This window comes from Pteropus medius, unplaced genomic scaffold (genome assembly GCF_902729225.1).
Source record: "Pteropus medius unplaced genomic scaffold, Ma_sr-lr_union100, whole genome shotgun sequence".
In the NCBI taxonomy this organism is placed as follows: domain Eukaryota; kingdom Metazoa; phylum Chordata; class Mammalia; order Chiroptera; family Pteropodidae; genus Pteropus; species Pteropus medius.
In genome coordinates, this window is record NW_024342471.1 from 10,495,493 (window position 1) to 10,510,335 (window position 14,843).

General features: G+C 40.4%; 1 protein-coding gene across 1 annotated transcript in view; it reads left to right on the forward strand.

Annotated features, from left to right (window-relative positions):
- The window catches only part of CTNNBL1 (catenin beta like 1), a 138,550-nt gene that overhangs the window by 42,657 nt on the left and 81,050 nt on the right, over positions 1 to 14,843 (forward strand). Inside the window, exon 5 of the mRNA XM_039864308.1 lies at positions 8,993 to 9,090. Within this exon, the coding sequence (XP_039720242.1) occupies positions 8,993 to 9,090 (98 nt within the window). The remainder of the gene's footprint in view (positions 1 to 8,992; positions 9,091 to 14,843) is intronic.

Genomic DNA, 14,843 nt, shown 5'->3' on the forward strand with positions numbered 1-14,843 from the left:
TGTCCTCGGTAGGAAGGCTGACGTGGGGGAATGCTGTTCACTGATTCTCCTGTCTGTCTCTGCTGTCACGTCTGGTGTTCTATTTCCATTCTAATTATCACCCATCTTGAAACACACACTGCTCTTTACATATTCAAAAATCTGGTTTGTATCTATGAATAATTATTGGACAATCTTTAAATGTCCTCTTAGCTCTTATTAATATTAGAATTCATTGTAATGTATCTGTTTATACATTAACAACATTAATTTTTCAGTCCCATCGTGGAGACAAGGCCAGACAGGATTTGAATATGTTGAGCTAGACATTATTCTGCGAGCAGATGGCACAGTGTAGTTGAGACTAGAGGATGCGGTGAACCATGATGGAAAGCACATTGGAGTGTCCAGGAAGAAAGGGATTTTTATCTGTTTTATCCACTGCTATATTCCCAGTCCTTAAAATCTAGGTGCACAATAACATTTAATATTTGTTGAATCAGCATTAGACAGACGATCTAGATTTGACTCCTTGCTTCATATTTTTGTATGAAATTTGGTGCTCCTCTAGCCCTTAGTATTCTCATCTGCAAAAATATAGTTAATAACTTTGCCTGTCAGTGTTTTCCAGAGGATTAAAGGAGCTCATATAAGTGCTAAGCAGTTTCTGATACATAGTAGGCACTTAGTAAATGTTACTTTTAACCGAATCTGAATCATGACTTTGAAAACAATTTTATGCTTTGTCTTTGCTATCAGATGTGCAATATTTTTAGTGCAAAAGGTTTTTGGTATGCCTGTAGCCAGGGTTATGTTCATTAAAGTAAATTCTCTTCCAATAGTTGTTCTGGTAGAATCCAGATTTTCAAAGGTAAGAGACAAATGTAGTTAGTCTGCTTGAGTGATATTCATGGGGAATCTGCTGCTGCTTCATGTTATTTTCATCTTTCTGGTAATCTCTCTCCTGAGAGCATGTCTGACTAGGTTCTTTCCTGCCTGATAATTCTCATAGAAATAAATCAGTGAATAATTTTAACACAGGCTTCTTGAAGGGTGATCTTAAGCTATTTCTGATACTTCATGTAATGTCAGTATTAAGAATCACTGTGTCAGTCTCCAGATTGATGAGTGTTCCCCAGAGTTCACTGCAGAGTTCTGGGTTGTCTAAGAACCCTAGTCAATTTGCTTGTTTCTGGATGAACTCAGTAGGGTCTTATGAATTCATTCAGTAGACATGCTTCGAGTGCTTCTTATGTAGCAGGCACCGTGCTAGGCCCTGAGGAAGCATAGGCTATACTGGATGTTTAAGCAGCATCAGTCATATATTGGGTAACTACATATGATTAGCCCTGTTCTGGGTACTAACTGCTCCTCCTAGAATTAGTAACTAAGAGTCCTAGTTGTGACTTCACATTCCAGTTCACACCTACCCAGAATAGTAGATTTTCTGAATCTGAACAGACCTTAGAGATGACTTAGCCCAGTACCTTATTTATTCATTTAGTGGTATGTCTGAGCGCTACATGTTGGACAGCTAACTGTTGAGGTTGAGACTGGCACTCCCGGCCCCTGGTTTCTAGTCCATAGTTCTTTCTAGTGCATCTTGAGTCTTTTCCCCTTAGGATTTCCTATGTCCTTGACAGTTGCAATCAGTCATTCATTACCTGTATATTAATACAGAAATCACCTATTTTGTTTCTGGAAAGGAAACACCGCTCTCATCTTTTTCCTGTTCCCACTAACTCAAAATAATAGTAGCAGCTTTCTGAAGGTAACTGACATTTTGCTGATTCACCAGCCTGGTTCCTGCCAAGGAGAAGACTGACATAAGATGTGCTGCTCGACATCAGCATGCTTGGGAAAGGCAAGGGCACAGATGTTCCAAGTTGTTAAGTTCTGGTCTTTAAAAAGGAAAAAAACAAGTCCCCCTGTAATAACTTTGACAGACTGCCATTTCCCTCCTGTTTTCTGAGAGCTATACTGTTTTTCCCCCCGCTTCTTGTGTGCCAGCCTTCACCCTGCTGCCCTAATGATATATTTTTAAAAAATCTGATTTTTAATTATGCCCTACATCAAATTTAAAGTGCATTTGAAAAAAAATTTTAATTACCTAATTTTAATTAGATGCAGCAATTAGGGTAAATGTCATCTTCCGCAAAGTACAATTTTTCTTGAAAGTGGTTTCAGGAAAGGGTAGGTCCTCTTGACTTGCATCTAACAAATCCTCAGTCGGTTGGAATGTTGATCTCTCAGCCACACTGCACTCTGCTTCTTGTCTTATCTGTGATCTATAATGGAAATTTTTCTTCAGGAAACGGTTGTTAACAATTTACTGTTGTACAGCTGTAACTGCACGAAACACCTTACCATGAATAAACAATTTCATGGCAGTCATGACTTAAATTTTTAATCTTTTTTAACTCTTCATTTATCAACCAAGACCATACATGGATGGTTACGTTCCCAGCAAGCACAGGTCATCTTTGCTTTGTCCTTCTCTGAGAAAACATAAACTATAGGGATTTTAATTGGATCAGAGCCTGGCTTGCTGTAACCTTAAGAGGCAGAGGATGTGAGGAAACAGCTTGTGCCTCGTCCTTTCAACCGTGAGAAGCAGCTTCAGAGTTTCTTCTGGGGCTCTGCATCGCTGCTGCTGGTGTGGGCTTGTCAGCGCTTCTGTGCCCCGTCTCCCCCTTGAGAGGCTGGAGCCAGCCATTGGTTGGCTGCAGAGTGGAGTTCTGGTCTGTGAAGAGCATCTCTGGGGGTGAGGGGCAGAGAGGGAGGGGCACATCTGAATGCATGAGGAGAGGGCACAAGAGGAGAGCGAGTAGCTGCTGGCTTTTAGGAATATTGTTTTTAAAACAATTTTTCCTTTAACATAAATCATTCACACATGTTTAGAGCACTTTTTTAAATGGACCTTTTGGAGTGCTTCTGCAGAAAAATAAAACCAAAGGTACATTTAAAGATATTTTCTTAAAATATTACTAAACAAACAGTTTTTGTAGCCTAGTTTAAGCCACATTTACTGAATTTGCCTAAAAGAACAAGGAGGTCTAAAACAAGGGGAAGATGAAACCCCGGATGGTGGCTGACCACCCCTTCTGCTAACCCCCCCTTTCCTCCCCCAAAAAATCACCAAGCCACCAAATCCATACGTATCCTATTTCTCTGTGTCATTTTCTTTGTTCTCAATTTGATGACAAGTCAGTGGAATCCTTTCTAGAGTCCTTGTGGTAGATCACGGCATTTGCTAGCTTCTTCTTTAGTATAATAAGCCCTGTTGGGTTCTGTTAGGGAAACAAGAAACAGTAACTCCAAGTTGATAGCAAAAATACTCAAATTACTATGTGTGATGGTAAGTGCCCTTGGAGTGTTATGCTCAGGAAATGCCTTCGGAGTTCTGAGAAGGTGTGGGTCATCTCTGGCTTGGGGGCGATTAGGGGAATTTGGCACGGGAGCTAGGTAAGCTTTTGATAGATGTGGAGATTAGAGTGCGTTTCAAGTTTATTTTCATGGTCTCTATCTTGGCAGTGGAAGTCGCCATTCCTCACATACTGGAAGCTGACATGCTCTTGCCGGCTGGTCATGTAGTCACCACACACTTAGCGGATATCAGGTTCATTAAAAAAAAATCACGACTGTTGCTTCCCAGCTAAGTGCCCTATTCCTTAATAAAAAATATTGAGTAATCTAAACCCAATTTATTCAAAGTCTGCTTTCTCTCCATCCGTTTGTGATTCAGAAAAATGAGGTCTCGTAATGTTAAGGCATCAGTACAGTGGGTTGCATACTAATAGACAGGAAAGGTAACTAAATTGTTGGTTACCAAGTGGATTGCTGGTGCCGATGGGACAGCCCTTTTTTGTCTGGAATAATTTTAGGGAGTGGTCCTTAGCACTATTCTAAATTAGTGCTTAGTTTTCTCAGACTCTGGAAAGCCAAGAGGACTTGCAAAGTTGTCCTGTTGGATTTTGTGAAGAATTACTGTGGGAATTGGAAAATAAGGAGCAGGCGGAGTTTTTATAAACCAGATGGGATCAATTGAACTTGAGCCGTTCGGGTTTGAGAACGCCGAAGTGGAACACACTGACTGCGACACACCATATTATCCCAGAGGGTGTGTACGATAGGGGCGCCTTGCGTTAGAGGCCCAGTGTTAATGAGCAGGAATAGGGCTGGGAAAGCATTGAGTCTCCTAAGGGCTTTCTTCTAATTGGACTGGGAGGGAGTTGGCTATGGCTCCAGTGCTTTTCTGTAAGTACTGTCTAACGACACTTGAATATCTCTGAGCTGTCGTTTTGCTGGAATCTAGTCTCATCTTGATATTTTCAGAATCAAAGTTACAGTGAAAAGCATATACTTCTTTTTCTCTTCTGTAGTCTAACTTCCCTGATAATCTGTACTGATAAACCACCCGTTTTTTGTTTGTTTGTTTGAGCTATCTAAATATACTCCGAAACAAGTCGGATTAGGTAAAAAGTGCAAAAAATGGCAATCTAAGAAAAGGACCTCTCATTGTCATTTCTGATTTTGTTTGTGAGTTGTAGGTGAAGTCCATGTCCCTGGACGGTTAGGGTGGCTGTAGCCTGCTTTGGACATTTTCCCTGTGGCATAATAGTGCCCACTAGCACTTAGTAGGTACTTAATGTTGAATGAGTGCATTTTCTGCATTCATTCAACATTTATTAATCAAACTAATCACTATTAGTTTGATCTAGGATTGGGATAAAATTAAGAGTCCAGGTTCATTCTAGGTAGCTGTTTCAAAATAAGAAAAAGACCATTTTGTCTGTGTTTTGAAATTCATCTGCATTGGTTGAGCTATACCTCCCTAATCACTATTGTAGTCTAGGAATAAAAGAAAAAAGATTTTTTAAAAAGCTCCCTATTCGTTTCATTAATTCAGTTATATATTCTGAATCTATACCGGTTTATTTTTCTTAAGCCTTTTCGAAATGACTTTTTAAAAAAGCCATCTGCTTCATACATCTTGTTTCCCTTTATCTTTTTTTATTTTTGTAAATAACGTTCTTCATGGACACATTTTATTGGAGGTTAATAAGAATGATGTTCAGTTTCAGTATCACCAAGACTCTGCATGAGATCAGGCCCCAAAACAGATGTCTAAAGCCAAAAAATAGAAGTAGACAACCCCCTTTTTTCTAAGAGGTATTGTGTTATGGACCATTTTGTGCCCACCTGGTTTCTTCTACTTCGCTTCTTATTATACCAGCTTATTGTTCCGGTAGTGGACAGGTACAGAGGGAGTGAGTGGAGTGGCCTTTCTACTCGACATGACAAAATAGGCTATCAAAAACTGTGTTTTAGTAATTCGTAGAGAGACAGGCTCTCTGTTTTCCTATTATACTTGGACGGGAGAGCCTTTTACCTTGTGAAATGAAATTGTAACTACAGTGGAAAAACCTATCACCCATGCCCAGAGTCTGCTTGTGAAGATATGCTGGATAGGTGGCAGACCATGCTGAATTTTCTCATCAAGATTGAGAGTTCATCTGTCTATCTTTAGTTTCTATTCTTACTCCTGTTTCTGGTCTTCAAATGACCTCTGTCTTCTGGGTCCTGTTATATTACCCAGGAGTGGATGATTACAATTATGGACTCATTACTGCCTTGCTGAAATGCTATTTAGTGAAAGTTGGGAATTTATGTAAAATTAGTGAGTGGTAGGATTGATGAGATGTTTACCAGACCTGGTAGCTGGTAACTGATTTGTTCTGATTTCTCAGCTGAGGCGGGAGAGCAGGCAAGGAGATATCCAATGGAACATTATAAGAAATGACTTTGCTTGATAAAAGTTAGACATTTATCCGATCCCTATAAAAAGCACTGCCATTGTCAGTTTTTTTCCTTTAAATGTTCCTAGATTTAATGTGTCACATTTGTGAGCATGGTATAAGACTAATCAAGGAAAAATATGATGCCTGGCCTAAGACTGTAGTGGCTGAAAAAAAGACTTGGTTAATCTGAATGTCAGTGGTATAGCTAAAATGTAAAATTAGATCTCCCAACCCATTGTGACCCAAAAAGAGAGGCTCATGCTGCTGTTAGCTAAAATCTAAAATTTAGATTTTAGAGGCTTTAAGAAAAATGAAGGCAATAGTGGGGACTTTGGCCATTCCATAGGAAGACTTGATTAACAGTGTTTATTATAGTGCTTTCCTGTTTTCTCAGTACCTTGACTTGACTTGGCCTTTGACATACGTGACCTCATTTATTCCTCAGCGAGATAGGCTGGACAGAGATCATACCACCATTTTACAGATGAAAAAACTAAGCTGTAAGGAAATAAAGGGGCTTCAGCAAGATTTCTTGGATAGTGATAATTTTAGGATAGATCAGTTCACTGAAAATATTAAGTAAAGATGACTATGATATGACCCCTGTCCTCATGTCTGCTCTGACTTTTTATCTGTTGTTCTTTGATATATAAGTCACGTGTCTCTTGAGGCTGTTGTTTAATTAGTCACATACTAGTCACCACATACTAGTTAATAAGTACTTAGCCATGCATGGTATCATTCAGAGGCTGTAATGATTGTACTTATTGCGTGCCTGATTTACATCCTTGTCTTTTAGACATCTAACTCTGCAGTGAGTGGACAGTTGACTAGAAGGATGGATGGATAGGTGGATAGATGAAATGTTATGCCTATTAAGCTTTTTAAGAGAATAAATGTGGGAGTTTCTTAGATGAGAGTGAGGAAGTTGTCAGCTTTTTGTTCTTTTCCTATAACTTTAATAATTTATATTAGAAATAATGACAGTTCTTTTCTCTGTGATTACAGTGGGGTCACTAGCTAGAATTTACCTGCATCTAGCCCTGTTTAAACCTGATATATATTTTCCTATGCATTAATATGAATTGTAGAGGCAAAAAATTTATTTTTGGAAGCAGGTGAACCTACCATTCTTCCTTATTATTGCAGCGACCTTGAGGTGAGTTACTTAACCACTTCGGGCTTTAGCTTTTATCTCTAAAATGGGGATCACACTTATAATGCTGTTGTGAGAATTCAGTAACACAATGCTTGGCATATGATGACTTTTAAAGATAGTGGATATTATGATGGCAACTACTATAGTCTTTGGAGCAGGGGAACTACTAATTCCTGCTAGTCAAGGTTTCTAGGGGTTAGTTTGGTAGCCTGCTTTTTTAAAAAAAATTAATTCAGACAACTGTGTTTTATTTTACTATATGTCAGGTGTCGAGTATGATACGTGGTCTTTTGTTTCAACAAGCTTTCTGGTTACTTTGATAATAAAGGTTATAAGCATGAAAGAGTTTTGTCCAAAGACTGTAAGCTCTTTATACACATTAAGTGTTACAGCACTCCCATGTTGGGGGGAAATACCACTTTAGATAGTGAAAGAATAAGATACAGAAAGCTTAATTACTCATGATGGTCGGTCAGCTGCTCAGTTATAGATGAGTAAAACGAACCTTCTAATAATTGTTCTTTCAGCAAAAGATGTTCATAAAATACCTGGAATATCAGTTGGCAGTTAGCAAGTCCTGTCATTCTTGTTAATATGTCAGGTATCTTTCATTTTTTTCTTTCTAGTGAAACTGCCCTGATTCTGACCCTTGTTGTCTCACTTCTGGACTCGTGAGTGTGTCATATTTCGGAACAGACCTTCCTTCTTCAGGCCTGGCTCCCTTCCACCCCTTGCAGCCCGCAATGACCCACTCATCCTGCCTCCCATCTGCCTGTCCCCAACACTCACATCCTGCGCATAGCTGTTACTCCTTCAAAATAATTTTTAAATATAGTTCCAGTTATAAATTTCTCTATTCCTTCCCTTCCCTTTTCTTGTCCCCTCTCCTCCCTTCCCTAATTCTCTGTCTTCTCCTCTTCATATACCTTCTTACATTCTGGTCTTTCTGCTTTTATTCTTGTTTTGCTTTCTATTCTACCTGCCCCGATCTTTTTAGTTGCCTGTTTTCTATCCAGTCTTCTAGCAGATCATTCCTGATTTCCCGGGTCAATGCGACTGATTGCTTTTTCAGAATGTCTGCAGTTCATGTTGTCTGTATTCTTCATTTCCATGGTGGTAATTGCCTGTGGCATGTAATTTTTTAATGTCTTTGATTATCTAACATCATCCTCATTTTATGATGAGGAAACTGAGGACCAGAATGAAGAATATATTTGCCTTTGTCACCGTCACAGTGCTTTATTCATCATAAGCATTCAGTAAATGCAGGTCAGTGGAACAAAGTAGAGAGGGGTGTGTGTGTGTATGTGTGTGTGTGTGTGTGTGTGTGTGTATTATTAATTGTGTGGTGTGTTTTTCCAAGGTGAGGGAAGGGAAACTTAGTTTACTTCTGGCTTCCAATTTCCAAACATAACTCCCTTTTTCTCTCCATGTTTTATTTCACTTATATGTCCTTTTTGTTTTTGCCTAGTATTTAATTCCCATCGTTTGCTTTTCTTTTATGTCCAAAGCAGTGTGGTATTTGAGGGGAAAGAGGTTGGTGAGGTCCGGCACAGTCTAGCATAAATCCTTCCCTGTACATTTTAAGTCTGTTTCATCATGCCCTGGTCCCCGAAGATTCCTTGGTGAACATCAGCCATCTCATTTCAGAAATCATTACTGCCTTCGAAGGTGAACTGTGTGAAACAGTTACGATAATACTGAGTTCCAAGAATTTAAATCATGAGATAAGACTAAGGGTGTTGATCTATTTCTCACTAGAAAAGTGACCTCCCAAGTGATCATACTTGAAGTTTGAAATTTATGAAAATATATTGAACCTATGGGATAAGTTGCCAGGAAAGCAGCAGAGGGAAAGAGACCACATTAGTTAACAGTATTTATTGAACACCCTCTGTGAGGAGAACCTTGTTGAAGAGATGTTAATAAAACCAGAGTGTATTAAAGGTAAACAGTGATGAAATGATTGACAAGGAAATAGAAGGGAACCAGATATTTTAATAAAGTTGTCAGTAGGGTTTCAGTATGTAGTTGATACCCTTAACATTTTCACATGTGTCCATAGCTGTGGTCGATTTGCTTCAGGAATTAACGGATATAGACACCCTCCATGAGAGCGAAGAGGGAGCAGAAGTACTCATCGATGCTCTGGTAAGTTGCACATCCCTCTAGGGTTTTGCACGTTTGTGTAAGGTGTTGCTCTCTCTGTGAGTGGCGTTGGCCGGGTATCAGGTAGAGCTCTGTGGCAAGGCTGGACTGAGTGAAGAAAGTATGAAAGTCGAAATGCAACTCGTGGGGTACTTTATTCTTTGGAACTATGTTAGGGAAGGGGTTATAGAAGCCTCACATTTTTTGAGTATCTACTGTAGGCAGGCCTTTTCTCATTTTTTTCACTTTCTGTAATCCTCACCTTATCCTCTTAGATGGGTGTTATTGCTGTTATTCCCATTTACAGCTAGGAAGCTGAGGCTTAGAGAGGCAAAACAAGTTGCCCGTGGTCACATAGTCGGGATTTGAACCTGTGTTCTCTTTGACTGTGTGTTCCTGTCCCTCCACCTCCAGTTGTGCTGCTACTGACCTTTTTACAAAGAGTTTTCACAGATATTTCTTTTCTCCTCTGGCCTTTATAACTGTAAGCACTCGTGAGGACAGGTGTCATTATTACTTATTTTATAGACAGAGAATCAGAGAATGTTAAAAACGAGAACAAACCTTTCAGCTCATCCAGGCCAAAGTTGCAGCCCCGCTAGTGGAAGACAGGCCCAGTTGATTCTGGAGTCTCTCTTCATGGAGCCCAGGCAAGGCCTCTGGGGCTTCCTCAGCTATTGTTCCGGGCAGCATCCAATCAAAAGGAGTTTCTGTGTGAGGTGAACCAATCTAGTCTCATCACCTCGCTTTATATGTGCGGAAACCCAGATGCAAAAATGAAGGCTTCCCCCGGGCCACTCAGCCAGTCCCTGCAACAGCTGAGAGTAGAGCCTACATATTCTGATCTTCACCACACTCCTGTCCCCTCACACCAGTTTCCTTCTCTCACCGGTGATCAGAGAGGGCTCCACGGCTTAGCAGGCACCACAGCTGGCCAGCGGCAGAAGCGAGTCTGCCTCTTACCCTGATGCTTCCTGTGGAGCTCTTTCTACCCACTAAGCTACCACCTTCCTCAAGGCTCTGTTGCTTTTCCTTCTTTTCCGTTGTCTTCTGTTGTCTGGTCTTTTCTCTCTGGTGAGAATGTTAGTAAGTACGGGTTTTGACGCAGTTTGCAGACTTTAGCATAGATCACTGGAGCCACCTGTACTAGAAGCACCTGGGGTGCTCATGAGGCTACTTTCAGTCCCCATTCAAGACCTACTGAATCAGAATGGCTGGGACTGGGGCCCCAAATGATTCTGAGACCCGTTGCTACACTTCTCACTCCCTCTTCAGACGATCTCTCTCAAGTTTCTTGACACCTGGAAAGTTCCCATGTGCCATGCTCACAGCTGGCATTTGGTGTGAATGAAGGGGCTGTGAACCCGTTGTATACGAAGCACTGTCTCTTAGAGAACGAGGCTGGAGTCCAGCGGGGCCATTTGTGACCGAGTCTGATGAAAATTTATGTTGCCATTTTTCTTTCTTCCTGGAGTGAACATCCACTTTTGTAGAATTTGGGATCTTTATTTTTCCTAGGAACCACTGTGCAGAAAAAAAAAGGATGGTATTGGGACATCCTTTTGTTTTAAAGACCATCCGAAGGAAGGCTGTGGCACTTGCTCCTTCACTGCGTCCCCACAGTGTCATTTGTGCAGTCTCACCTTCCAGAGGTTAATTACAGTGGCCCTGAATGAGCCTTCCTGCCTGGTCCCTGGGCTGATTTTAATTACCATCCTGCGCCTGTGTGAATAGAGAAGACGAGAGAGGAGCAGCTAGCCTGGCTGCTGCCTGTCAGACATACTCAGAACCAGCAGCTCACACAAAAGGCCCCTTTGTGTTTCTGTGTTGCCAAGCCCACGAACAGAAGAAGCTCGGTCTTTCAGATTTTATGTTTGTTTGGAAAGAAACAGTTCATCCTCAATCTGGGGAGCAATTAGGTAGTTACTCTATAGCATTTTTCTGTTTCGTTTTGTTTTGTTTTTAAATTACTTTATTTTGAGACTTTGACTCTTACAGCTTTATATTGGTGGGTCTGGTGTGAATCACAATTGAACATTCCTAGGCTCCCATATATTATTTGTTTGTCTGCAGCTAGTCAGAAGCTATCAGTAAATATCAGAGAGCAGGACCAGTGGGTGGTCTTCCATTTATTTTTTGCTACCCTTGTGCTGTGTTCAGGAAGAAGTTTGATAAGTATTCTCATATTACAAGGGTTGAGTTGTCTTCGTAGTTTTAATTTGGGGCCAATATCAGAGGCCTGGAATTGCACGAGCAGAGGCTAGAGGGCATGTAGCAGAATTTATTGTGGTGTGCAGTTTGCAGTTATTGCCTTCATCTTTTTCCCAGTTGGAAGTCCTAAGAAATAGAATAGCACATTTGTGGGGAGAGAGTGCTGTCCTGGAATTCTCAGGCATTTTTGGAATTTAAAATTTGGTTCACATCCACTATTATTACCTATGCAAAAGGTGAATATTTGTGCTTTATAACAAGTTGATCTGGTGGCCTGGAAAATAGACTCTTCTAAAAGAGTAGTAAATGCAAGGGTATATTGTTTTGATAGCAATTCTCTGGCATACCTATCTAAAAATAGTCTTTGGACTCCTTGAAAGTTATGATTAGATTATGGTCATTTTTCCCCTGCTTGCTAGTCCCAAAACTTGCCCTGTGCTTGGCAATCCCAGGTCTTCGCCCACACCTGCCTCAGCTTGGTCAGTTTTGTTTCTCCTGGGCTACTGAGAATATGCTCACTCATCCTTTAAAGCATCGCTTAAATTTTCTTCTTTTATGAGTTTTTTTCAGACTCATCACCTCAGCAGAATTTGTGTTCCCCTAGCATTTCGTACATCCCGGCACTCATTATGTTGGCTTATAGACATGTTTATAAGTTTATCTTTCCTGAGTTGTGATCCCTATCAGGGGAGTGGCCAGAGTGGTAGTTCTGTCACTTATCAGTTGTGTGTCCTTAGGAAAGTTACCTAACCTTTCTATACCCAGTTTCTTCTTTAAAATGAGAATAACAGTAGTAGTGCCTATTACTGAAGTGAGGAGTAAATGAGATATTTAATAAGTCTTGAGAGCAGTGCCTGGCACAGAATAAACACCCAATAAATGTTGACCATGATCTCCATAAAGATACTATGTGTGGTATTATCTTCATAAAGGTACATATTTAATACTTAGTAAATGTCAACATCTACCACACAGTGAAATGTTTATGAACGTTTATTGAGTTCAACAAACGTTCTTTCCCATTTCAACAGACATTCAAAAAATTTTTTGAACAAATACTCAAAAAAACATTTGAATAAGCTTAAGTAAGACATGGTAGGGTAGAGGTTTAGTTTTTTTGTTTTTTGTTTTTTTGTTTTTTTTAGGATGAAATAAGTAATGGTGATAATACACGGCAGAATATTAAGAATGGTGGTGAGAGATGCAGGCTTCTGTGGCAGTGAGGAGGAGGGAGCGATCACTTGTGACGGGGACGAATAGGGCAGAACTGCAGAGCTGCAGGTGTCGGCCTCTGCAGGGAGGCTTTAATGTGAGGGTGAGTGGGGAGCTCACAACTAGAGGAGGTGGAAATGTGGCTTGGCCCAGAAGCTGGTCAGGGTGGCTGGGAGCTACCATTTGCTATAAAGAGTTTAATAAACGTGGCTTTGATGTGGAGAGCCAGGGACGGCCCTCCATACCCGTTCTTACCCTCAGTTAACCCTACTTAAATGTTAAACTCTGAAGCTTTGTGTTGGTCTGACTTGGGCTGGTTGGCAGGTTTTTGGTTGATCTCAGAGTGCTTAACATATAATTTCTGGATCCTGTCATGTTTGTCTCTTTCCATTTCTTTTAGCATCCTCACCTTCATCTGTATTTGCTCCCAAGCAACATTCATTTGTTCATTCATTCACTAAATGTTTATTGAGTGCTTGGTATATTCTGGATTCTAGGAATTGGGTATATAGCAGTGAGCAAGACTGAAGGCCTATTTTTGTGGAGCTCATATTCTAGTGTAGGGAGAAACAGTAAATAGGAAACGGATAGTGATTTTCTGTTACATAGAGAATTAAAATAAGTGGTGTGATGCAGAGTGACTGGGAAATCACATTAGATTCGATAGTCAGGAAAGGCCTGAGTTCTGGACGATAAAAAGAAACCAGCCATTCAGAATGATTAAGGGCAAGATGGGACAAGTACAGAGGACCTAAGGTAGGAATAAGCTTGACATATTTGAGGAACAGAAAAAAGGCCAGTACTATTAGAGTGCAGACGGGGTGAAGGGAGAGAGCACAGTCAGAGCCCGAGACTAAGCTTCGTAAGGCCTTGATGGTCAGTCTGGGTGGAATTGTCAGTGTGAAAGGGAGTAATTGAAGGATCATAAGCCAGGGAGTAGTAACATAGCCCTGACGTTTTAAGGAGACCATTCTCGGATTGGAAGGGCAAGAGTAGGAGCTAAAATATTACTAGATAGATTGCAACAGGCATAAATTTTGCATTATAACCATATTACCATATGTATCCTCAGAACTTATTGTTTGATCAAAATTCAGTGTGTGCGTGGGAGGTTTGTTACTGTTTTTTAAGTAAGAAATTTACAGAACTCCTAGGAGGTAGAAAAACTTCACTTGAACTCTTGAGAAACATTGGCAGATTGTACAAGACAGAGAAAGAACCCTTCAAACCCTCTCATCTGTCCCTTCTTTATTTCCTCTTCTTCTCTTCTCTTGTATCCATTCTTTCTCGTGACGTAGAAAAGGATGTCTCATCATGCCCTTGAATTTTGTCTCGGTAGGACCTGCTGGAATAACCAATGACTTATCAGAAAAGATCAGGCTTAAAAGGTCGTGATTTCAAGGCTAGAGTTACTCTGGTGGGAGCTTTAATCCCTACGCAGGATTTGTTTTTAGTTTCAGACTTAGTCACAGGTCCAAAAAATAGGCATGAAGGTGGTAGACCCAAGGGGTTAGAGGGAGTAAGACAGAATGCTAATTTATGCTTCTTATTAGGTGATATCCAGAGCTATGCATAGTATAAATATTTTTCCAAGGGTTTTCTGAGCTAAATGTATTTCGATTCTTTAACCCTCCTGCAATCAAATATAATTGCATTTAACCCAGCTAAACATAAAGTTTCACACTTTGCAAGCTTAAAAAGGCTGTCTGTCAGAAGTTAGGTTTGTGTAGGAAGAAAAAAGATTTTCCTCTGGCCAGACACCCATTTCCATAATCATTCAGTCCTGGGATTTGAATGTATTGCTTACTGTCCCTGTCCCCACCACTTTCCAGACAGCAGAGGTGGGAAACATAACTAAGAATCAAGGAAAGGGGGAGAAAATAATGCAGAAAAAGCAGCAATAAGCAGTTGAAATTGGTGAAGCAGTGTGGTACCCAGTGGAGTTGCAATGTCTGCTGCTTTAGGATTCAGGGAGATTATAAGTCAGTTGGGATGATTTAGGGAAAAACAAACTGTAACATGGTTCATATTTTCCCCCAGATGTTTTTTCTGTTTTCTCTCACATACCCAAATTGTCCAATTAATTAAGGAAAACATTGCAGTGGATTTCTTTGGTGAAGCTTTTGCTGGTTCTGAGATTTGAGAGCAAGATTGTATATCTCCTTCGTATACGCAAAGAGGAAAACACTTCTTTGTATTTATGAGTGCTCTCAATTTTGGCATCAGTATCTCCCCAAAATATGCAGTTAGTGTATTTCATTGTTTCTCATACCAAGGTCTAAAGGACAGCCTAGAAAAATCTTCATTTGTGATTCAGGTATTGCAAATTAGTC